Source organism: Artemia franciscana, chromosome 15 (genome assembly GCF_032884065.1).
Source record: "Artemia franciscana chromosome 15, ASM3288406v1, whole genome shotgun sequence".
NCBI classification, from domain to species: domain Eukaryota; kingdom Metazoa; phylum Arthropoda; class Branchiopoda; order Anostraca; family Artemiidae; genus Artemia; species Artemia franciscana.
The window spans coordinates 2,655,192-2,680,810 of NC_088877.1; the positions used below are offsets into that span (position 1 = coordinate 2,655,192).

At 34.8% G+C, this 25,619-nt stretch overlaps 1 protein-coding gene across 1 annotated transcript in view; it reads left to right on the forward strand.

Moving 5' to 3' along the window:
• LOC136036703 (chromosome transmission fidelity protein 18 homolog) overlaps positions 1 to 25,053 on the forward strand; it is a 128,412-nt gene extending 103,359 nt beyond the window's left edge. The window contains exons 16-17 of the mRNA XM_065719023.1: positions 21,761 to 21,833; positions 24,902 to 25,053. Of these exons, the coding sequence (XP_065575095.1) occupies positions 21,761 to 21,833; positions 24,902 to 24,999 (171 nt within the window). The 3' untranslated portion in view covers positions 25,000 to 25,053. The remainder of the gene's footprint in view (positions 1 to 21,760; positions 21,834 to 24,901) is intronic.
• The last annotated feature ends 566 nt before the right edge of the window (positions 25,054 to 25,619 follow it).

Genomic DNA, 25,619 nt, shown 5'->3' on the forward strand with positions numbered 1-25,619 from the left:
CCTCCCATGCTCGTTTTTTTCCGAAGTCACCAGATCAAAATTTGAGATAGCCATTTTATTCAGGAAAGTCCAAAAACCTAATAACTATGTCTTTGGTAACGACTTAATCTCCCACAGTCCCAAGGGGGGGGGGCTGCAAGTTACAAACTTTGACCATTGTTTACATATAGTAATGGTTATTGGAAAATGTGAAAACGTTTTCAGGGGGACTTTTTCGCGATGGAGGGTTGGAGGGAGGGGATTACGCGGGAGGATCTTTCCATGGAGGAATTTATCGTTAGGGAAGAGAATTTCCATGATGGGGGCGCAGGATTTTCTAGCATAATTTAAACAAAAAAACAGAAAATAAATTAAAAAAAGTTTTTTCAATTGGAAGTATTTAGCAGCATTAAAACTTAAAACTGACTGAAAATATTTTATATTTAAGGGGGTTCGTCTCTCCCTCAATGCCCCACTCTCTGCGCTAAGGTAATTTTAGTGATTTCAACTATTTATTCTGCGGCCTTTGTGATTCAGGGGTCATTCTAAAAGAATTGGGACAAACTTCAAGCTTTAATGTAAAGAACAAGGTATTGACGAAGGGGCTAACCCCCTTATATACGAAATAAAAATATGCAAATATAGAAGTTCGCTACGTAAGCTAATTTGTAAGTTACGCATATTTATTACTAATAAAAATGTTCTTAAAGAATAAAAAGTTATACTTGCCTTTTTAAGCAACCAAAAATTGAAAGGCAACTAGGCTTCCTTCCCCAACCCCTTTTTTTATCAAAATCTTCCGATCAAAACTATGAGAAAACCATTTAGCCAAAAAAGAAAATAATAAATAAACAAATAAAAAAATGCAAATTTCGTTTACGGTGAGCCAAAATCAAAACATGCATTAATTCAAGAACGTTTAGAAATCAAATAGAAAAAAACAAAATAAGTTTCTTCAACTGAAAGTAAGGAGTGACATTAAAAGTTAAACCGAATAGATATTATTCAGTATATGAAAGGGGTTTTTGTCCCCTCCTCGACGCCTCGCTCTTTACGCTAAGGGTTTTTATTTTTTTAGAAAGTAGAGTTGTGAGAAAGAGTCAAACTTTAGCTCAAAGAGCGGGGCGACAAGGAGGGGACAACCCCTTTCATATACGGAATAATTTCTGTTCGTTTTATGTTTTAACGTCGCTCCTTATTTTCACTTGAAAAAACTTGTTCTTTTATTTAATTCGCTTGATTGATCAAGCTGATTCTACGGTATTGAAAGATGGCAGAATTCTCGATTTCTATTGAATATAATACATGTTTTATATATCTACATTAAATTATTAAAACTGCTTTGAATTTTCGTCAAAACATTAAAACTGCGGCTTTGCACAAAAAATAACCCACAAAAAACTTACAAAGGAGTCTAGGCTGTATGCAGAGAGGGTGCGGGGGGGGGGGGTGAGCCCCCCTGAAATGTTTTTCTGATTTTAAAAACGTAATAAAAATGAATTAAAAACATTTCTATGAGTTTTGAAGTTTTTTTGTCCCCTCCCGAAAAAATCCTGGATATGACCCTTTTAAGGGGCCGTAAATTTAATAAAGCAAAAGAAGACTTCATTGAGAGTAGTTTCCATATTTTTGACTAGCATTAAGCTACAATAGAGGTTTTCCACGGAATCCCTCCCCCTTCTTTCATCCAACTTCCGCCATCACTTCCCTTTTCCTGTATTTTCAGCTAAACATTGAATAAATGGATTTCGCTCCATTACTGTCCATTCTCATTTATACCCGCCTCGCTAAAAGATTCCCCACATCCTGGAAAAGCACGCTTCACTTTCTCAATTGAGACGGCTCCTTTTCTAATGGAGATATGAAATGAGCCTTATGTAAGTTCCACCACTCTATTACCATCTGAATATCTCAACTATAGCTCTTCACCGGTTTTGTGGGCAATAGCATTTTTCTGCAGTTTATCAAGTCAATACGGACAGCAAGGTAATGTTGAGCAGCGAAGCGTTGATCGTAAATCGCCGTAAATTTATAAAAGAAAAAATGATAATGAGAGACAAGTGAAAGGCCCTGAGCGGGTTATGGTGATGGAAATCTAATGATCTGGATAAGAGATCCTAATAATTTTTCAGTGATTTCCCAACAGACAGTTGCCATTGGAGGAATATTGAGGAATGAGAGAGGCGAGCTAAAAGGATCTTTTTAATGAATCTTGGTAAATGGTTATAGCATTTATGGGTCAGTTTTTCTTGTCAGTGACACAATTAGTAATTTGATTGATTCTTTAAAACAAACGATGGAGAAATTTCGTAAACAAGTATAATTTGCCAATAACCTCGTGTTGATTTTTTTCATTCTTGCTAATGTGTTTTGGTAACGAGGCCCTGAAAAACAGATTTTAAATTTGACTTTGTCAAATTAGCTTCAAAAGACTATCATGTTTTAAAAAAGTTTTTTATTTAGTTTTTTTTTAGTGTTTGAGCTGTTAATTTGTTTTAGGTAATCCCTTTATGCATACGGTAAGTTATGGAATTAAACTGGCGTAAACATAGGGGGCAGACTTTTTAAAATCTAAAAAAAATTGTGTGGACTTTTTCTCATTATTTGCTTGATTTCTCATATTTTTAGTATTTTCTTCCGCCCATTCCCACCTTAAAATGAAATATTGCCTGAATGTTTAAGACAATGCTTTGGTGCTAAAATTTTAAATAAGAAGTGAAATTCGACTTCTGAATGTCCAAACAGATTTGGACTTAAAGAAATGAATACGTCATCAAACAGTTCGTGGTAACGAACTGTAGTAAGGAGCGACCCGGCTCAATAGTAAACGAAACTCTAAATAACGGAATTTTGATGCTAAAATATACATCAAAAGAATCGGATTTTCATGTTGATTTTAAATATATAAGTTTCATCAAAATTGGTCTTTGTCATCAAAAGTTACGAGCCTGAGAAAATTTGTCTTATTTTAGAAAATAGGGGAAAACACCCCCTAAAAGTCACAGAATCTGAACGAAAATCACACCATCGCATTCAGCGTATCAGAGAACCCTATAGCAAAATTTTCAAGCTCCTATCTACAAAGATGTGGAATTTCGTATTTTTTGCCAGAAGACAAATCACGGGTGCGTGTTTATTTGTTTGTTTTTTTTTTGTTTTTTTTCCCCAGGGGTCATCGTATCGACCAAGTGGTCCTAGAATGTTGCAAGAGGGCTCATTCTAATGGAAATGAAAAGTTCTAGTGCCCTTTTTAAGTGACCAAAAAATTGGAGGGCACCTAGGCCCCCTCCCACACTCATTTTTCCTCCAAAGTCAACAGATCAAAATTTTGAGATAGCCATTTTGTTCCGCATAGTCAAAAACCATAATAACTATATCTTTGGGAATGACTTACTCCCCCACAGTCCCTGGGGGAGGGGCTGCAAGTTACAAACTTCGACCAGTGTTTACATATAATAATGGTTATTGGGAAATGTACAGTCGTTTTCAGGGGATTTTTTTTTTGGTTTTCGGGTTGAGGGGAGGGGGCTATGTGGGAGGATCTTTCCTTGGAGAAATATGTCATGGGGGAACAGAAATTCAATGAAAAGGGCGCAGGATTTTCTAAAATTACTATAAAAAAAATGAAAAAATAAACATGGAAAAATTCTTTCAATTGAAAGTAAGGAGTACCATTGAAACTTAAAACGAACAGAGATTATTACGCATATGAGGGGTTCTAAAAATACTTTAGCATAAAGAGCGAGGTATTTAGGAGGAGATAAATACCTCGCTCTTTATGCTAAAGTATTTTTAGTAATTTCAACTATTTATTCTACGGCCTTTCTGATCCAGGGCTCATTCTTAAAGAATCGGCACAAAACTTACGATTTAGTGTAAAGAGCGAGGTATTAACGAGGGTACAAACCCCCTCATATACATAATAAAAATTTAAGAATATAAAAGTTTGTTACGTAAGTTAATTCTTAAGTTACGTATATTTTTTACTAATAAAAAAATTCGTTAAAAATTAAAAGTTAAAGTTGCCTTTTTGTGTAACCGAAAAATTGCATGGCAACTAGGCCTCCTTCCCCATCCCATATTTCTCAAAATCGTCTGATCAGAACTAAGAGAAAGCCATTTAGCCAAAAAAGGAATTAAAATGTAAATTTCATTTTAATAATTTATGTGTGGAGAGCCAAAATCAAACATGCATTAATTCAAAAACGTTCAGAAATTACATAAAAAAAACTAGTTTTTCTAACTGAAAGTAAGGAGCGACATTAAAACTTAAAACGAACAGAAATTACTCCGTATATGAAATGGGTTGTCCCCTCCGCAATCCTTCGCTCTTTACGCTAAAGTTTGACTCTTTACCACAATTCTGCTTTTTAAGACAATTAAAAGCTTTAGCATAAAGAGCGAGGGATTGCGGAGGGGACAACCCATTTCATATACGGAGTAATTTCTGTTCGTTTTAAGTTTTAATGTCGCTCCTTACTTTCAGTTAGAAAAACTAGTTTTTTTTTTATGTAATTTGTTAAAGAAACGGGAAAGAAGGATATTCTGAATAAATGTTATATAACACACCATCAATAAATAAATCTATCTCAAAACGAACAGACTTTAGAATAAATAACCAAGTCAAACTCCAAACGGGCAGATATTAAATGAGCCTAAAAAAGCGCATTTTAATGGCCAAACTGCTAATTCTTCATTAGTGTTCAGGTAAAGGCAGAAAGAAACAGGGGGGGGAGGAGGTAGGAATCAATTGAAATATTTTTCTGTCTAGCCTAAAATTATCTCCCTTTATTATTACGAATTTAAAAAAACTTTTCACAAAATAAATTTTTTAGAGAAAGGTAAAGAGCTATACTAAACCAAAAATGAGTAGAAATTGTAGTCTAATAATTTTTGAAGGATAAAACTACAACAAATCACGATCAATAAATAAAACAAAACCAAAAAGAACAAACATTACAATAAATAATCGAGTCAAACTCCAAACAAGCAGACACTTAAATGAGTAGGACTGATCCGCTCATCCCCTGCCTTTGGAAGACCAGATCAAAATTTGCACTTTACTGGAAAACAAAATGCATTCTAAATGTTTTAAATTTAAGGAATCCAAGATTATTAAGACTTAAAAGAACAAATGTCAATATGTGTGGATATTAAACTGTCAATCCACATTCATTTGTTGTTGTTTTTATGGCACTTGATATTTACCAAGTGACATATAGCGGTCGCAATTTCTGTCAGTCTGTCTGTCTGTCGGTCTGTCAGTCCCGGTTTTGCTAATTTGGGTACTTCCAGATAAGCTAGGACGATGAAATTTGGCAGGCGTATCAGGGACCAGGGCAGAATAAATTAAAAATAGTCTTTTCCCCGATTCGACCATCTGGGGGGAAGTGGAGGGACGGTTTATTGGGAAAAATTAGAAAAAAGAGGTATTTTCAACTTGCGAACGGGTTCTAGGATTTAAATAAAATTTGATGTTTAGGGGGATATCGTTTCTCAGAGCTCTTATTTTAAATCCCCCGACCGGATCCGGTGACATTGGGAGGAGTTGAAGGGGGAAACCTGAAATCTTGGAAAACGCTTAGAGTGGAGGGATCGGGATTAAACTTGGTGGTAAAAATAAGCGCAAGTCCTACTCTCTTTGGGGGAGTTTGGGGGTTAATTCTGGAAAATTAGAAAAAATGAGGCGTTTTTAACTTACGAAAGAGTTATTGCATCTTAATGCAATTTGATATTTAGAAGGACATCGTAACCCAAATCTTTTATTTTAAATCCCAACCGGATCCAGTGTCATTGGGAGGAGTTGAGGGGGGTAACCGGAAATCTTGAAAAACGCTTAGACTGGAGAGATCGGGATGGAACTTGGTGGGAAGAATAAGCACAATTCCTAGATACGTAATTGACATAACTGGATCGGAACGCTCTCTTTGGGGAAGAGGACCTAATTCGGTAATTCGGAAAAATTAGAAAAAATGAGGTGTTTTTAACTTAGGAACGGGTGATTTGATCCTAATGAAATTTGATTTTTGGAAGGATGTCGTGTCTCAGAGCTCTTTTGTAAATCCAGACCGGATCCGTTGATATTCGGGGGAGTTGGAGGAAGAAACAAGAAATTTTGGAAATCGCTTAGAGTGGAGAGATTTTGATGACACTTGCTGGAAAGAATAAGCATAAGTTCTAGATACGTGATTAAAATAACCAGACCGGATTAGCTCTCTTTGTTGTAGTTGGTGGAGGGTGGGGGGGACAATTCGGAAAAATTTGAAAAAATGAGGTTTTTTTTAACTTACGAAAGGGTGATCAGATCTTAATGAAATTTGATGTCTAGAAGGATTTTGTGTTATTTTAAATCCCGATCAGATCAGGTGATATTGGGGGGAGTTGGATGGGGAAACCGGAAATATCGGAAAACGTGAAAATTTAGGTATCTTTATCTTAAGAACGGGTGATTGGATCTCAATGAAACTTGACATATAGAAAGATTTTATGTCTCAGGTGCTCCATTTTCAATTCGAATCGGATCCGGGGACATACGGGGTTGGAGGGGGAAACAAATTTCTTGAAAACTGGAAATTTGGAAAACGCTTAGAGTGGAGAAATCAGTCTGAAACTTGATGGGAAGAATAAGTACAAGTTCTAGATACGTTATTGGCATAACTGGGCTGGATCCGCTCTCTTTGGGGGAGTTGGGGGGATTTCCTGTGCTTTGGCGAGTTCGGTGCTCCTGGACATGCTAGGACGATGAAAATTTGTAGGCGCGTCAGGGACCTGCACAAATTGACATGATAATAGTCGTTCACCTGATTCGACCATCTAGGGGGGGGGGCTTGAGGGAGAGGAAAAATTGAAGAAATGTGGTATTTTTAACTTACTAATGGGTGATCGGATCCTAATGAAATTTGATATTTAGAAGGACGTCGTGTCTCAGAGCTCTTATTTTACATCCCGGCTGTATCTGGTGATATTGGGGGGATTTGGTGGAGGAAACGGGAAATCTTGGAAAACTCTGAAAGTGGAGCGATCGGGATGAAAATTGGTGGGAAGAAAGGCAGAAGTCCTGCTCTCTTTGGGGGAGTGGGGGGGGGGTGTTAATTCGGAAAAATTAGAAAAATTGAGGTATTCTTAACTATAAGGGAGTCCGGATCTTATTGAAATTTGATATTTAGAAGGAATTCTTATCTCAGAGCTCTTATTTTAAATTCCGACCAGATCTTTTGACATTGGGGGGAGTTGGAGGGGGAAACTGAAAATATTGGAAAATGCTTAGAGTGTAGAGATTGAAATGGAGCTTGGTGGGCAGAATACGCAAATGTCATAGATACTTCATTGGCGTGAGTGGACTGGATTCGCTCTCTTTGGGGGAGTTACGGAGGGGGGGGGTCCAGTGCTTTAGCGAGTTCGGGGCTTCTGGACTGCTAGGACGATAAAAATCAGTAGGCGTGTCAGGGACCTGCATAAATTGACTCGATAAAGTCGTTTTACCCGATTCGACCATCTGGGGGGGGCTGAAGGGAGAGGAAAAATTAGAAAAAATGAGGCATTTTTAAGGTAGGAATGGGTTATCGGATCTGAATGAATTTTGATATTTAGAAGGACCTCGTGTCTCACAGCTCTTATTTTAAATCTTGACCGATATTAATCCTCTGATTTTTTCTTTAAAATCAATCTATTGATTCTTAGAATGTTGCTAGAGGTCATGCCATATGAGCTCTTGGCTCTTTGCTCTTCCGACCTCGTCACAAGCTATATGAACTCTTAGCTCTTGTTTTTTTTTTTCAATTCTTATTATGATGTTGTTTTTGTTTTCGATTTTTTTATGAGAAATAGAAACATTAAGCTCGAAATAAGGATTGCTTTTAGTAACTTTCAAATTATGTTCTGGACTTCAGAAGGTAATGAGGGGGGAGGGTGTCAGTCCTACTCATCATAGTTTCTGCTTATTTTGAGTTTGACTAGATTATTTGTTGTAATTTCTGTTCGTTTTGATTTTTTTATTGATGTTGATTTTCGGTTGTTTTTCGCTTGGAAAATTATTTAACTTTATTTCTGCTCATTTTTGGTTTGATATAGCTCTACTTTTCTTTAAAAAGTTTGTTTTTGAAAAGAAGTTGTTTAAATTTATGATAGTAAAAGGAGATAATTTTAACCACACTAAATTTTTACTGACAAAGAGGAAAGGTACAAATGAGAACTAGTCTATTAGGCTTAAAGGTGTCTGAAAACTAGCCTATTGTTTGTTAGGGGATACAAATCTAGATTGGTGTTTCATAGTTTGATGAAAGTATAAGTGCATAAGGGTGAAAGTGTAAAGTCTATGTTAGTTGCAAAGGATAAGTATAAAAAGTTTTTGAAAGTATGATCTGTTTATACAGAAGCGATAACTGAGATGAGCAATGAGCTAAGAATAAACTGCTTCTGATAATCTGAAGATACTTCTGATAGTCAAATATTGATAGTCAAAATAATATTGATAGTCAAATATTGATAGTCAAAATATTGATAGTCAAAATATTGATAGTCAAATATTGATAGTCAAAATAATATTGATAGTCAAATATTGATAGTCAAAATATTGATAGTCAAAATATTGATATGCTTCTGATAGTCAAATATTGGGATATAGAAGAAGAACACTTCCCTTATTAAAGTGTCAATTAATAGTAGTCCTTTTAAAAATGTAAAATTAATTTGGTCGATTACAATCAACGTGCTTCATTTAAACCAACAAAACTAGACTCCCCATTGATCCCCAACAAAGCTAAAAGCATTTCCCCCTCTTCAAACGTCTTTATCATTGAATAACAAACTATTGATGACAATAAAAATGGTGTCGATTGCGAGCGTGTCTAATAGACTAGTGAATAGATCAACTCTCCATTGTGGCTAATAGAGGGGTGGATGAAGGGATGAATGTGGTTCTTGGTAATGTACAAATAAAGTCAAATTGAATAATGGCCTTTCTCTTTGAAGCTGAGATTAAATAGGGGCACGTTTTGGAAAATTAGTTAAACAAAAAGCTTCATTATTCGCCGTTCAAAGGTAGATGTATAATGTTTGGATGCAGTAATTCCCCAAATTACAAAATATATTGCCCAAATTACATATTTTCCATCTATTTTGTCACTTCTCTTTGTCTTGTCTCACGCTAACCTGAAAGAGACTAACGAATAAAAAACCGATTCTATATTACGTCAATGAATGAACAACTTGAGCCGTAGGGGGTTTATCATAGAAGTACCATAAATTATATTTCAATACCGTTATACCGTTATATCCCAAACACCGTTGTTGCACCTGTTAAATTTTTTTTTTATTCAAGCACCTACTCTTTTAACTGGAGCGGAAAATCTGAAAAATCAATTTTCTAGAAATTGGGAAACAATAGGGAAATAGAGAAACAATTTTTCCCATTTCTACTCTTCTGCCAAATTTAAGTTATGTAACATAACGTCTTTTGATCTCCCGCTACAAATTTGTTGCCACTTTTAGAATTATTGCAACACAATTCTTACCAGAATTAGAATAAATAGCTAAGAGCCAAAGTCTTGGTTAGACTTATTCCTCATCGGTAAGCTGAATATTTGACAATCTGAATGTCTACATCAAAATCTGAATGGTTAAGAACGAAAGATGTTCGGTTCTTGGTTAGATTTCTTCCACATGGGTATGCCGAATGTTATGATTCACCCTGTATTTTGAGCCATGGGGGTGACAGATGTGATCAAACAGTTCGTGGTAACGAACTGTAGTAAGGAGCGATCCGGCTCAATAGTAACAAAAACTCTAAAAAATTTAATTTTGATATCAATAGCTACATCAAAAGAATCGCATTTTAAAGCTGATTTTAAATATATAAGTTTCATCAAGTTTAGTCTTAGCCATCAAAAGTTACGAGCCTGAGAAAATTTGCCTTATTTAGGAAAATAGGGGGAAACACCCCCTAAAAGTCGTAGGATCTTAACGAAAATGACACCATCAGATTCAGCGTATCAGAGAACCCTACTGTAGAAGTTTCAAGCTCCTATCTACAAAAATGTGGAATTTTGCATTTTTTGCCAGAAGACAAATCACGGGTGCGTGTTTATTTGTTTGTTTTTTTTTTTTTTTTTTTTTTTTTCCCAGGGGTCATCGTATCGACCAAGTGGTCCTAGAATATCGCAAGAGGGCTCATTCTAACGGAAATGAAAAGTTCTTGTGCCCTTTTTAAGTGACCAAATAAATTGGAGGGCATCTAGGCCCCCTCCCACGCTCATTTTTTTCCCAAAGTCAACGGATCAAAATTTTGAGATAGCCATTTTGTTTAGCATAGTCGAAAATCATAATAACTATGTTTTTGGGGATGACTTACTCCCCCACAGTCCCTGGGGGAGGGGTTGCAAGTTACAAACTTCAACCAGTGTTTACATATAATAATGGTTATTGGAAAGTGTACACACGTTTTCAGGGGGATTTTTTTTTGGTTTTGGGGGTAGGGTTGAGGGTGGGGGCTATGTGGGAGGATCTTTCCCTGGAGAAATATACCATGGGGGAAAAAATTCAATGAAAAGGGCGCAGGACGAATCTGGTCACGTTAGAAAAAAACGTCAAATTAAGAGCTTAATATGCAATGCTGGGTGTTCGGAGCCTCTCTATTATGGAGTATAATTTGAAAATGAAACAACTATACGAGCGATAAAGCATATATACCACAACCATAACTCAACTAACGAAAGAACTACTAAGAGATAACACAACTATAAAGCGAAAACAGGTGAAAACTAACGGGAAAATAAACGAACTAAGAGGTGGAAGGGGCCCAGAGAAAAAATATAATCCTTTTTCAATTTTGAGCCTAACTTCCGCAAAGGAGTAATAATGTCAGAAGCCCCGAAATACCGAATTATTTTCTTTTCAAACAGTTCGTGGTAAGGAACTGTAGTAAGGGGCGACCCGGCTCAATAGTAAACGAAACTCTAAAAAACGGAATTTTGATGCTAAAAGATACATCAAAAGAATCGAATTTTTACGCTGATTCTAAATATATAAGTTTCAATTAATTTAATCTTTGTCATCAAAAGTTACGAGCCTGAGAACATTTGCCCTATTTTGGAAAAAAGGGGGAAACATCCCCTAAAAGTCATAGAATCTTAACGAAAATCACACTATCGCATTCGGTATATCAGAGAACTCTATAGCAAAAATTTCAAGCTCCTATCTAAAAAATGTGGAATTTTGTATTTTTTGCCAGAAGACAAATCACGGGTGCGTGTTTATTTGTTTGTTTGTTTTTTTTTGTTTTTTTTTCCCAGGAGTCATCTTATCGACCAAGTGGTCCTAGAATGTCGCGAGAGGGCTCATTCTAACGGAAATGAAAAGTTCTAGTGCCCTTTTTCAGTGAAAAAAAATTGGAGGGCAAATAGGCCCCCTCCCATGCTCATTTTTTTCCAAAAGTCAACAGATTAAAATTTTAAGATAGCCATTTTGTTCAGCATAGTCGAAAACCATAATAACTATGTCTTTGGGAATGACTTACTCCCCCACAATCCCTGAGGGAGGGGCTGCAAGTTACAAACTTTGACCAGTGTTTACATATAGTAATGGTTATTGGGAAGTGTACAGACGTTTTCATGGGGATTTTTTGGTTTGGGGGTGGGGTTGATGGGAGAGGGCTTTGTGGGAGGATCTTTCCTTTGAGGAATATGTCATGGGGGAAGAAAAATTCAATGAAAAGGGCGCAGGATTTTCTAGCATTACTATAAAAAAAACAATGAAAAAATAAACATGAAAACGTTTTTTCAAATGAAAGTAAGGAATAGCATTGAAATTTAAAACGAACAGAGATTATTACGCATATGAGGGGTTCTAAAAATACTTTATATTTTTTTTAAAATATAAAAATACTATAGGGGTTCTAAAAATACTTTATAATACCTCGCTCTTTATGCTAAAATATTTTTTAGTGATTTCAACTATTTATTCTACGGCCTTTTCGATTCAGGGGTCATTCTTAAAGAATTGGGACAAAACTTACGATTTAGTGTAAAGAGCGAGGTATTAACGAGGGTACAAACCCCCTCGTACACATAATAAAAATATAAGAATATAAAAGTTTGTTACGTAAGTTAATTCTTAAGTTACGTATATTTTTTACTAATAAAAACGTTCGTTGAAAATTAAAAGTTCTAGTAGCCTTTTTAAGTAACCGAAAAATTGGAGGGCAGCTAGGTCTCCTTCCCCACCCCTTATTTCTCAAAATCGTCTGATTAAAACTAAGAGAAAGCCATTTAGCCAAAAAAAAATAATATACTAATTTCATTTCAATAATTTATGTGCGGAGAGCCAAAATCAAACATGCATTAATTCAAAAACGTTCAGAAATTAAATAAAAAAAACTAGTTTTTTTAACTGAAAGTAAGGAGCGACATTAAAACTTAAAACGAACAGAAATTACTCCGTATATGAAATGGGTTGTCCCCTCCGCAGTCCCTCGCTCTTTACGCTAAAGCTTTTAATTGTTTTAAAAAGTAGAATTGTGGCAAAGAGTCAAACTTTAGCGTAAAGAGCAAGGGACTGCGGAGGGGACAACCCATTTCATATACGGAGTAATTTCTGTTCGTTTTAAGTTTTAATGTCGCTCCTTACTTTCAGTTAAAAAAACTAGTTTTTTTTATTTAATCTCTAGGAAGGGATATAAAGCTCTTCCGGGTTAGTCAAAGGGGAATTCTGATGCTTAAAATTTGGTTGAAATTTAAGGGATTTAATTAATTTAAACTTAACCTAGCTAAAACTAACGGTGTTTCAAGGTTCTTTATTACAATAGCACAATAAAATAGAGAATTTTACACACTTTTTACGTTGGCGGATAGCAGAGCTCGTACATTAACGAGAAAAAACAAAAACAGTACATCATTATTTTTTCCAGAACTATGGTAAAATTAATTCTCAAGAGAATACAAAATTATTTTGAATAAAATCTTCTTTGGCATCCAACTCAAAATGGTTTCCGTGAAAAAAGGTTCATGTAATGCACAGCTTTTGGAAGTAGTTACTGACTTCCATATAATGGCTAATGAAGGTCTTATGTTCGATTGCATTTATTTTCTAAGGTGTTTGATAAAATTTCTATTCCGTTTTTACTTCAAAAGTGTGAGGTATATCACCCCGGTGCCCGAACGTTGGATTGAACTGGTGATTATTTAACAGGCAGGATGCAGTAAGTGATTGTTGGTGATGCTTTGTCCTCTGCTCATGTGGTTTTAAGTGGGTTTCCACAAGATAGTTGTCTTGGTCCGGTACTTTTCTGTCTTTTCATCAACGACTTGCCTCTTGTTGTCCGCCATTCCACGGTTAAAATGTTTGCAGATGAAGTAAAATTTTGCCGCTCCTAGACAAGCTCAGATGAAGCTTCATTGCTTCAAGAGGACTTGAACGCAGCGCACAATTGGTGTACTGTTAACTCCATGTTTGTCAACGAAAATATGTGTAGTGTCGTCCATTACTTTTGCAAAGTGGCTCAAAGTTACCATTGTCATTTTGCTGGCCATTCAATTGTGTTGAAAGTGTCCGTGACCCTGGTGTTTATTTTGATTCTAGTCTTTGGTTTGACAGGCATGTCTCTGAAGTAACTCGTAAGGCGAACTATCAGCTATTATGTCTCAAAAACGCACTTTTCGTAAGTTTAATCTTCATTCATTCATTGCCGTTTATAAATCAACAGTTCTACTTATACTCGAATATTTTTGTCGGTATGGTATCCGTTGAATAAAAAAGACAGAGCAAGTGTTGAAAAAATAAAGCGAAGATCAACTAAGCTTGTACCATATTTGAAACATTCGCCATACGAAAATAGGCTACACAGGATAGGAATACCAATTCTTCAGTTCCGAAGGTAGAGAAAAAAGGTAAAGGATACGGCATTAGACTTTACAGTCCGTACCGGCGGTGCTGATCTCCGTTTCTTGGCCCTTCAGCCAGGAAGTGCATGGGGGGTTGGGGGCCAGCCATCCTGTGCTTTCGCACACCCTTCCTGTTTACCTTCCCCAGATTTCTCCAGGTACCCATTTAGAGCTGGGTTGACTCTGGCTAAGCTTACAGAGTCACGCCACTGACCCCCGTCCCAAACTGAAGAATTGGGTACACTGAGATTTGAACCCGCGTCCTCTCAGACAAGGGATCCCGAATCCAGCGCACCAACCCACTCGGCCAGGAGTTCTGAAGGGATAGGGCAGACGTTATTAACACATTCTGTGTAATCAAAGGCGTTGATAACATATGTACATCCCAGTTTTTCACATTCAATCACACCAATAGAACCCGTTATCACCCACATAAATTATACCCTTCACTTTCAAAAAGGAAAACAGGCCAACATTCATTTTACAGCTGGGTCTAGAAGCTATGGAATGACTTTCCACTTGAAACATTTCTAACAGATAATATAAATACATTCAAAACAAAACTAGGAGAAACATATTTCACTGTAAATCATTTTTAAATCCTTTATAGTATTATTTGTCAGTGTTTGTTTTAGTAGTTGATATATTTTTTGCGACAAGATTGTAACTTAACGTATTTTTGGATTAAAATAAAAGTAGTTTGGCCTCTACAGATTTTCATACTAGGTCTTATAACAGTCCGTTTTGAGAATATTTTTTTGTTCTTTACATTAGTTGTTTTGTGACCTGTATGTTTTCATAGTGTGGTATTTTCATATATTTGTATGTGTTTATTATGTTGTCAGCATTGTCATAACTTATTTTTTTATTAGGTTTAGTACGTTAGGTTAACAAGCTTGATAAAGCTTACCTTGTTTTGGTATTAATAAATAAATAAATCATACTGAAAAAAAAAACACAACTATTCTTGCCTGAATTTCTAAACAAAGAAATAACATTGACATGCCACTCCAACCTACGGACAAAACACGTTCATATAATACCAATTATCAGGCTTACAATGGGCATGGAGTGCAGAAAGATCATATTTAAACAATCACAAAATATATAAAAAATAATAAATACTAAAAATGATAAATAACAATATAATAATAGTAAATAATAATTATACAAAATAATAAATACTGAAGACACCTGCACCAAAATAGGTTTTCAATTTTTCATTTTTAAAACATTGAAAGAGCAACATTCGGAACCGAGATGTAATGGCAGTAAGTGACAACGTTCCATCGATAAATGCAGCCAACTTAGACCAAATCAAAGGAACAATTTACTGCACTGTAAATCTTGACCTCTCACATTTTGGTAAAGGGATTAATAGACGAGGCCCAGATCGAGTAGAAATGGCATTTTGGGACATAAAGAACACAGGTTCATTTGATAAAAGTATTTAGGAAGATCTCCATGGTCGAATTTAGCTTTAAACAAAAATATAGAAGACTGGACACTAAGGATCACCTGGAGAATATCCACAATATTAAATAAGGATTCTGTGATTAATTTATTTGGCCAAAGAGAAGGAGACGGTAGAAAAAACTTAAGGACTTAAGGAGCAGCCTTATTCTGTATCTTTCGAAACTTAATAAGATTAGACTGAAACATATTTAGGTAAACCAATCCCGCATAATCAAAATGAGATTGTACTAAAGTAAAATAAAATGACTTAGGTGCTGAGTAAGGAATTAAGTGTTTTAACCAGTTCAGTTCAGTTCATTCGGTTTTATTAAAAAAATTATAAATCATAACATACATAATCTCTCATCTCTATGGAAAAAATACATGCTGAGTCCGTTATCACCTCAAAAATAAATACGCACTATTGCTCTCCCTCCACTTCTGGATATAACCATGGCCCCTACCAACAAAAACATCCTTAAAAGTCCCCACCTTTTCATCCAGGAGCAAACCACTCCAATCCAAACACACACACACAACAAAAACTCAATAATGGCTAAAATCACTTTTCTATTTAGATCCTTTATTCAATTTAAACTAATTCAATTCAAGATAATTTTTTATTCTCTTTTTGAAAGAATCAAGGAAGCTCCTACCTCTCAGTTCAAGCGGTAGGGTATTGTAAGCCTTAGCGCAGACGATGTCAGGCGAAAAATCCGACCTCACTGTTGGCGTATGTCCAATATGGATCTGTGCACATAGTCTTGTAATTGGAAGATGCTCTTCAGCTACCAAACAGAATAGATTCCTAAAAGGCGGTTAATACCAACGCCCCGCGATGCTTACGTGCAAACAACATTGTTGTGATCCTTCCATGAAAGATTCTCGTCGGTAACTACACCTAGATAAAGAATACTTCTCACTCTTTCAATAGAAGATAAACCGTCTTCAAGCACATCGCAAATGTTAGTTAATTTTGGAAACCTGCTCGCAACTCTACAATGAATAATAAGTTTGGTTTTTTTCTTATTGAGCACAAGTTTATTGTCATCAATCCGTTTCGAAAAACGACTGTTTGCATGGGAAATATTTGTTTAAAGCTCATTTAAGGATTTACTATAATTGATTAAAACATTTAAGCATTTAAACCTAATTGATTAAATGTTAGGATACATTCTTGATTTAGTGGTACACGTGTAAACGGCTACAACTTATAGGGCGAAATAGGATATTTCCAGGTGGTAGGGTTTGATGCTCAAAAAAATCTGTACGAATTTCTACCAAAATATCATTTAAAATAACCTTTGACGGAATCCACCAATAGACAATGGCTCTAGTCGGGAGTGGGGGCTTGACCCCGCTAGATGTCAACTCATACTTTGTAAAAAAGATATTTATCCCTAGTGTTTACGTAGATTTGCTCAATATTGTTCTGTTCTCTTTATATCTTCTTTTAAAAATCTTAAATATCCTTGCCTTCCCCCAATTGGCGCATTTTTTATTGGGGAAGGGGTCGTATTTTTTTTTTAATTTGAAATATATATCCAATGATTAAGTTCGCCGCTTAATCGGCCAATCGTTAGATAAGACATTTTGAAGCGTAGGAAATGAACACACCCTGATCACACCCATTGGATTCTAGAATAAAGGCTCACAAACACGTTTTGTGAGTGGTATCCCAAGGAGAGGTATAAAAGAGATCTACCAAAATATATCCTATGACGGAGTACGACTGGGACCTAAGGAGAGCAGAGCTGTCTCAACAACCTCAGTAGAACTTCACGACTGCAGCTGAGCTCTTAGGCGTCTGGCGAAGATTTGTAAACGCTTTATGCGCCGTTCCTGGTTGTAAAGGGTTTGAGGAATAAGATGTGCCCAGAAATTTGGGGAAATTGAGAACTATAGGGGAACTGGGTCCCATGTTCCCCGAAGTACGTCTCTTCCCCCCTCCCCCAAACACACAGACATTTTTTTGCATTGACGCAACTAAAGCATAATTAAAAATGTGTTGATGTTTTCTCCAGTTTTTGAACATTTGAACAGGAGGGACGACCTCCTTTTTTCGACTTAATTTTCATAATATGCCATCTTTCAACCATGAAAAATGTCATGCATTTATACTATTTCCTTTCTGCCATGTGCCATCAAAAATAAAAACACTTTCCCCTATTCACAAAGAACTCTCCCTAAATGAGTTTATTATATCTTTTTCCCCAAAGTATGTTTCCCTAGTTCCGGAATTCCGGGACTATATAAATTGTAAGTGTTCATCTAAGTAATACTCGGCTAAATTGAGTATTAATAATGATTCCCTGTCGTTTTTGACGTAATCTAGATAGCAGATAGCGGAGAGTTGTATATTTCATTGTTTATAGCAGACGATTAAATGTCGCTTTTTTTCTGGTTGAATTAGCTATGAATATTTCACATAGTGAATTTTTTAATGAAGGAAATGTGTGAAGTCGAAAGACAGAGGGACGAATCCTAACTTTGTTTTTAGAATTTCTTATGAGGCTTATAAGAATATCTTTTAAGGTTTTTATGTATATACTTGTTATATGAATAGCCACGTTAGACTTTTTTTTTTTTAACGACGAAAAACGCGTTGCCTTTACATTATACTGATTTTTTTTTCTTTTATATCGGTTATTTCAAAATAAAACTAATTGAATATGTTCGCTATGCAATTATTGTTATTGACATCTCATAGCGACCACACTCAAGTTCTTGATCTCAGTAAAACCGGTTTCTGTGTGTGCAATACGTTCTGGGCCACCTGCTTTCCATAACTCTCTGTTGTAGTTTCCATAATCTTGTTGCTAAAGTATTATATTTTCATCATATTTTGGTATATTTTATTAGGACTGACCTAACTTCAGTTCTTTGGTGTAGTCGGTATAACACGTAAAAACCCAATTAATAAGCTGTCTCCAACAAAACAAGATGAAATTTAACTTACGATAAAAAATGAGGAAATTAAAAATAAAACCGATAATCACAGAAATAATAAAATAGTCCTAGATTCATTAATCTGTACAAATTCAGCCAACACTGACAATAGAGGTAATTTATTTAGATCTTACTATATCAGAATCAAGCGTTTAGTGCTATTCTAAATTTTTTCAGTATTAACTGAACTTGTTCAAGATAATGAAGCTAGGACTCTTTTCTCTTGTTATATTTTTGGCTTTATTTTTAGTTTCCTTGTTTTTTATGGACAGTTTTCACTTTTTTGTTTCAAAGAAGATGGCTGTTAGTTATGCAGTTGAGTTAGTATTTTTTTTTCCAATTCACTATATATAAAATTTTTTCATTGCATTACTTCAAACAAATATAACTTAGAAACATTAGGGAAATTTTCAAGACAGTGGAATTCAATTCAGTGAATATTTTGATTTCATTACTTTCAGTTTAGGACTTTTTCAGACGAGTTTGATCAGGTTTGACGAAAGGCAAACGTTTTTGCTGAACCTAACTGTCCGTTGGCTCGGTTTAGTTATTCCCATATATTTAACTTGTAATCAAAAAAATCAAATAAAAATGATTGTAAATTTTTATTCAAAATAAGAATTAAGTTTTCGTTCTTAAGAAGATAGGCTTTTGCTTTCACAGTTATTTAAAATAAAATGTTCAAAGTTACTCCAGAACAAAAGTGGGCTTAAAACTTTTAATGATACGTATGTGATTCGAAGGTTTGACCAGACTTCAGATTTCAAGCCTTGTGAAGAACAGCGTGATAGAGTTATGACAGCAGAAGGAGACTAAGAACAATATCAATCAAATACGGTTCTTATGTCCCCTTGGTATAAACATCCAATCTGAAAACCCGTATTATTGCTATCATTACTAATTTATTACCCATCAAAATAAAAAAAGACGGAGTACATAGAAAAAGAAGAAAAAAAGAAAGACGATTTTGCCCTTCAACAAAACATTGTAAAATCATACTAGTCCACGAGTGGTTAACATTGACCATGTCAGTTTTAAATTTTGCATGTCTCTTTTCTACAACTGGGAGGGGGCCCGTAATACGAATTTATATTGCGCTATTTCCGTGCCACTTGGGTAGACGCTAAAGGAACTTGACATATATTAGAATGAGCTTCGTATGGCCTTTTTTTCAGCGTCGTAAAAATTTCCTAAAGGGAGCCAGAGCGAACAGATGAGGAATTGTAGTAGGATTATATAGCCGAAAAATCAAAAAGTGTCAAAGTATATCTTGTTAGGTGATGAGCACTGAGAACGTTAGATACAAGTAAAAGCCCGGATATTGACGGTATTACAAACATTAAGTTAAAAAAATGGGCATTTGTTTTATGTAAGCCGCTTGACACACTGTTCAATCGATCGTTTTCGGCTGGATCTTTTCCAAGCAGATGGATAGAAGTTATTGTGAAGCCACTATACAAGTCTTTGACGAATATTTAGATTCAAAGTTTTATCCTGTGATGGCGCTTTTTTGCCACTTAAAATACTAAGCAAAATAATCCATAAAAGAGTTTTACTCTTCTAAAAAGTACTTAAAAAGAGTAAATGCCCTTTGTGTTTTGTTTCACAGGTAGTCTGTGATAAATAATGTGGTATATAGGCATTATTTTCTATATATGTATATATATATATATATATATATATATATATATATATATATATATATATATATATATATATATATATATATATATATATATATATATATATATATATATATATATATATATATATATATATGCCTTTTCTAAGCACGTGGATTGATCTTCTGCTTGGAAATATGGGGTTCAGGGTTGGATTTCCGTTGCTACAAGAATGGGCTACAGGCTTCCTACCTATCTTGGTAAAAAAATCAAAACCATCAGTCATAATCTACACTATCAGTTCAGAAGATGCGCCTAAAGAGAGACAAATCAGATTCACATAATTTGTTTTGTTTGATTTAAATTTTGCATGTCTCTTTTCTACAACTTGAAGGGGGCCCATAATACGAATTTATATTACGCTATTTCCCTGCCACTTGGGTAGACGCTAAAGAAACTTGACGTATATTAGAATGAGCTTCGTATGGCCTTTTTTCCAGCGTCGTAAAAATTTTCTAAAGGGAGCCAGAGCGAGCAGATGAGGAATTGTTGTAGCATTATATAGCCGAAAAATCAAAAAGCGGTAAAGTAAATCTTGTTAGCAACGAGTGTTCACAATGCGGTCACTTGGTAACTTATATTATGAGTCGTTGATGGAAATGATTTCAGTCTTAAATTCATTAAATGCAAGTCCGATCACATTCTAGGCCTCTATGAGCATACAAGCTTCTGTTGAAATATAGAGAACGAGCGGAATTTATAGGGGTGTTGTCAGCAAATCAATCAGCAATAATAATTTTAAGCATGGGGGCTTTTGAGCTCAATAGCGATGGTGAGGTATTTTCCGCTTTAGATAGATAATTAGATTTATTTGAAAGCCTGAATGGGTCGTATACAAAACATAAAGAAATGCAGTGTATAATTTAAAACGAAACCAGTAGAAAGAAAAAGCTAAAAGTTAGTTTATAAAAATGTCAAGCCTTCCCATTTTGCTTAGTTAATCAAACAGATTGAGTATCCTTGTGGGACTCCGGCTCGAACAGAGCGCATAATGCCTTCTTTTATGCTAAAATGCCGGTAGGAGGTATGGTATGAGGGCTCACGTTGATATTCCAATAGTTAGGATTGCAAAAAGACATAAAAAAAATAAATTAGACAAAAACACAAAAAGAACCATATAAATGGTGGTTGTAGCAATAGCTGTAGCCTAATAAAGAGAAAACTATTTAAATATTTTTGGTTTTCAGTAAATGCAAATTATGTTTATTAGGTAATAGCGCTGCCTATGATCAGATAATAAAAAAGAAGTAAAAATGCGTATGATTACAAAAAAAGTGTTTCAAGCTGTAGAATGACATTCCATGAAATTTGCTGATACAAAATGTCAGGGAACAACTGTAAGACTATCTTAAATTGGAATGGTATCTGATTAATTACTGTGGGAAAAATTTGCGAATTAAAAACTGAAGTTTTCCGATTACTTATGCTTTACGAAGAGGATTTTGTTAATTGTCTTTCTTCATTTTGGGACTAGGTCATTTCCAAATGTCAATATTAAAGCAAAAAAAAAAAAAAAAAAAAAATTAATAATAATAAAAGGTTGCCTTAGATTTTCTGAACGAAAATTTTCTCTTACATTTCGAATGATTCATTGTTTCTTTTTGATTTTTTAACAAGACCACTTTAGCTATTTAAATTTCCTTTCAATTAACTTAGTGTATGTAAATAAATTCTATCACAAAAAGGAGCTGTCTCTATTATTCTTTCTGTTCAATAAAACGAAGAAAATAACCTAAATGATCACTAGTAAAAACACACAAAAAGTATTTTTTATTTTATATGAAGTGTTTTCTTTTCTATATTTGATTTTTTTTTTTTTAGCCCGCTCGTGATTTCTTTGGTCGTATTATCAATAAAACTGACAAAGACCAACCATCTGATGGAAAAAGTTCAGGTAAATGGAGATATTTATATCAACTTATCCATCACTTGTACTTTTTTATTTTTTCCAAAATATAGTCAAAATAAAATAAATTTATTTTTAGAAACTTTTTAAAACCTAGTTGAAACTATGGTATCAAATCATGAACGTTAATTTGATTGTTGTCGTATTTTTTCTTTATTGATGTGTGTTTCAGAAAAGAATCGAGTTTTTGAAGGTTAATTTTTTGTTGTTGTTTAGTTTGATTAACCCCCTCCATATTATGCCGAGGAATTTGAAGGGGATGAGGTTGTGTTAATTTTTGTTAATTACTAATATTAAAAAAAACATGAATATAAAATATCTTTTCTCAATTCTCTCTATCTCTCTCTCTCTCTCTCTCTCTCTCTCTCTCTCTCTCTCTCTCTCTCTCTCTCTCTCTCTCTCTCTCTCTCTCTCTCTCTTTCTCTCTCTCACACTCACAACATGGTATATATCTTAGGTTTTGTCTGATTTTCTTGATTAAGGTGGACCTTCGCATTTGTAAACTGTTGTTGTTTTACGGACGGTTCATAATTGCGGGATAATCTCTTGGGACCGTACTTCTGGTAGCAACTTTCTGGACGTAGATATCTTAAAATCAGTTTTAAGTGTGCCTGCTTTTTTTTCTCACTTGATGTATATTAGAATTATCTCTGGCGTGATTTAGTTGCATGGCGGATGCCAAACATGGGATAGAACGTGCGAGTTATTCAGATGAAATTATATTACGCCGAGCTGCTCCGCAGGTGTGAACCATGTGCCGGAATTCTGCTATTCTTTACGAGGCATCGACCATATACGTATTGTTTTAGGTCTAGAACTTGTGCCCCATTGCTAAGAAATCACTGGAGCATCTAGAGAAAGAAAAAAGTGAAGCAATGTCATTAATTTTTCTCCTCTTTAAAAAAAAGAAAATGTGGTTGTTTGGAGATATGTCCAGGACTTGTCCCCATCCCTAAGAAATCACTGGAGCATCTAAAGAAAGAAAAAGTTAAGCAATGTTGTTACTGTTCTTCCTCTTTTTTTGAAAAATAAAAATAATAGAAAATGTGGTTGTTAGGAGGTCAGATATTTTCGGCCTAAGAAAGGGGAAGGAAAGCTAAAGAAAACACTCGAAACCCTACCTGGGTCAGACCTTAATAAGGGAAATATTAAATTGTTATCTGCTTCCTTCAAAAGAGCTTATCACATCTCAAGAAAATAAGTTTGGAGTTAAGGCTGAATTTTCGCCCGTAGACGTGTTCAAATCCGTTTTTATACGAAACTATATATTTTTGTTTTACGGCATGGTAAGAAAATTGCTTTTTCCGACCGCTTCCGTGTAAAACAAAAAATGCGTTTTCTGTACGGTTTAAGGCGCACAGTTGGAAAAGACGCTGATTTTGTCTCCAATTGTTCCTTCCATTGAAGAGATTGGCATATACTGAATTTGCATAACGGTGAGAATTCTTCTTCTTTCAGTTTTTTTTGGTGAATCTTTGAACCAACTTTGAGTAAAAGGCTTTCCATCATCCCATGTGTGTGCAATAATGAGCTGGAAATGTTCGTTTGACGAATCAAAGGACATCGCCTTAAATTTGAGATGTATTTTTAGAGTCAGGCGTCTAAACCTATCACAACCCTTACTTAACTACTTGATAGCTTTACTGTTTTAACGTTGTGAAACTTAACGTTGTGAACAAACGATCAAAAATGGGGTTTTTAAAGGCCAAATGAAAATACAAAGTGAATCTTTCGGGAGGACACCTGAAATGTTTCTTCAAAGAAATGTTGGAAATCAAAACGACGTGGAGAGTAGACGTGAAAAAACAAACCAATAAAATTCATTGAAAGTCAAATTTGAAGATGAAACAAACGATCAAAAAGGGGGTTTTTAAAGGCCAAAAGAAAATACTGAAAATACAAAGTGAATCTTTCGGGAGAACACCTGAAATGTTTCTTCAAAGAAATGTTGGAAATCAAAACGACGTGGAGAGTAGACGTGAAAAAACAAACCAATAAAATTCATTGAAAGTCAAATTTGAAGATGAAACAAACGATCAAAAAGGGGTTTTTAAAGGCCAAATGAAAATAATGAAAATACAAAGTGAATCTTTCGGGAGGACACCTGAAACGTTTCTTCAAAGAAATGTTGGAAATCAAAACGACGTGGAGAGTAGACATGAAAAAAAAAACAAACCAATAAAATTCATTGGAAGTCAAATTTGAAGATGAAACTAACGATCAAAAAGGGGGTTTTTAAAGGCCAAATGAAAATACTGAAAATACAAAGTGAATCTTTCGGGAGGACACCTGAAATGTTTCTTCAAAGAAATGTTGGAAATCAAAACGACGTGGAGAGTAGACGGGGAAAAACGAACCAATAAAATTCATTGAAAGTCAAATTTGAAGATGAAACAAACGATCAAAAAGGGGGTTTTTAAAGGCCAAATGAAAATACTGAAAATACAAAGTGAATCTTTCGGGAGGACACCTGAAATGTTTCTTCAAAGAAATGTTGGAAATCAAAACGACGTGGAGAGTAGACGTGAAAAAACAAACCAATAAAATTCATTGAAAGTCAAATTTGAAGATGAAACAAACGATCAAAAAGGGGGTTTTTAAAGGCCAAATGAAAATACTGAAAACACAAAGTGAATCTTTCGGGAGGACACCTGAAATGTTTCTTCAAAGAAATGTTGGAATCAAAACGACGTGGAGAGTCAACGTGAAAAAAAATCCAATAAAATTCATTGAAAGTCAAATTTGAAGATGAACAAAATCCAATAAAACCAAAATTAGAAGAATAAAAGCCGAATGACTTAACAATAATGCGAGTTACTCACCTATAACCACAATTAGCAAAAAATGCAAGAAATTTTGACTACTGTTGTTTAATATTAAGGAATGACTGACTGGTAAAGCAACTCATTCGTCAAGCACCATTTTCAGTCGTTTGTTACTAGCACCGTTTTTATATCATGGCAGTTCAATATGGCTTAAGAAATTATTTTTGTAAAAATAAAAGCACATTATTTAATGTTCCTTTTTGCAAATTTACACGCGTGTTTGCTTTTCAGGCCCGAAAGATCTGCTGAGAGGTGACATTTGGTATCATTTCAAAGAAGGCTATAGTAACGCTGTCAGAAGGAAAGTTCGTGTGAAGGATTTTATGTAGTCGATAGTTTCTTTTCTAAAATTCTATTTAAAATAAAGATATTGTTTATTTGAATTTTGGAGAAGCTTATATGCCAGAAAATAGCTTTTTCGTTAGGTTTCAGAAACTGAAGCTGTAAAGCCACAGATTTTATATTCTGGTGAAATTCTTGACAGTAAATTTTTGTTTTGGTACCAATTGTGGTTCGTTTTTTTTTCTGACCAACTCATATTTTTTTTTCTCATTTTTTTATTTTTTTTTTATTTTTGAACTCAGGGTCTCTTAAATAAACAACTTATCAAAGAAGAACTCAAATAGTTGACGTACCAAGAACAGTGACTATGAAATCTGATTGAATTAGTTAAGAGGGAACTTGTGTAATCATAATATCTTAAAAATATCAGATATAGGAGTCCATATACAGTTGTGCAGCTTTTCGGTAAAAGCAAGTGCCAAACAAGAAGAAAAAGCCATTAGATGCTGGTGATTTTTTTTCGGTTGATTTAGTTGTTTTCCTCAACAATCTAGTTATTTATATGCTGGTTTAGTGATTTAGTTGTTTAGGCAGTATGAAAGATGACTAGAATTATATGCTGATAAATCAGTAGGGACGGTAACCCCTGGTACCACATTAAAGAAAG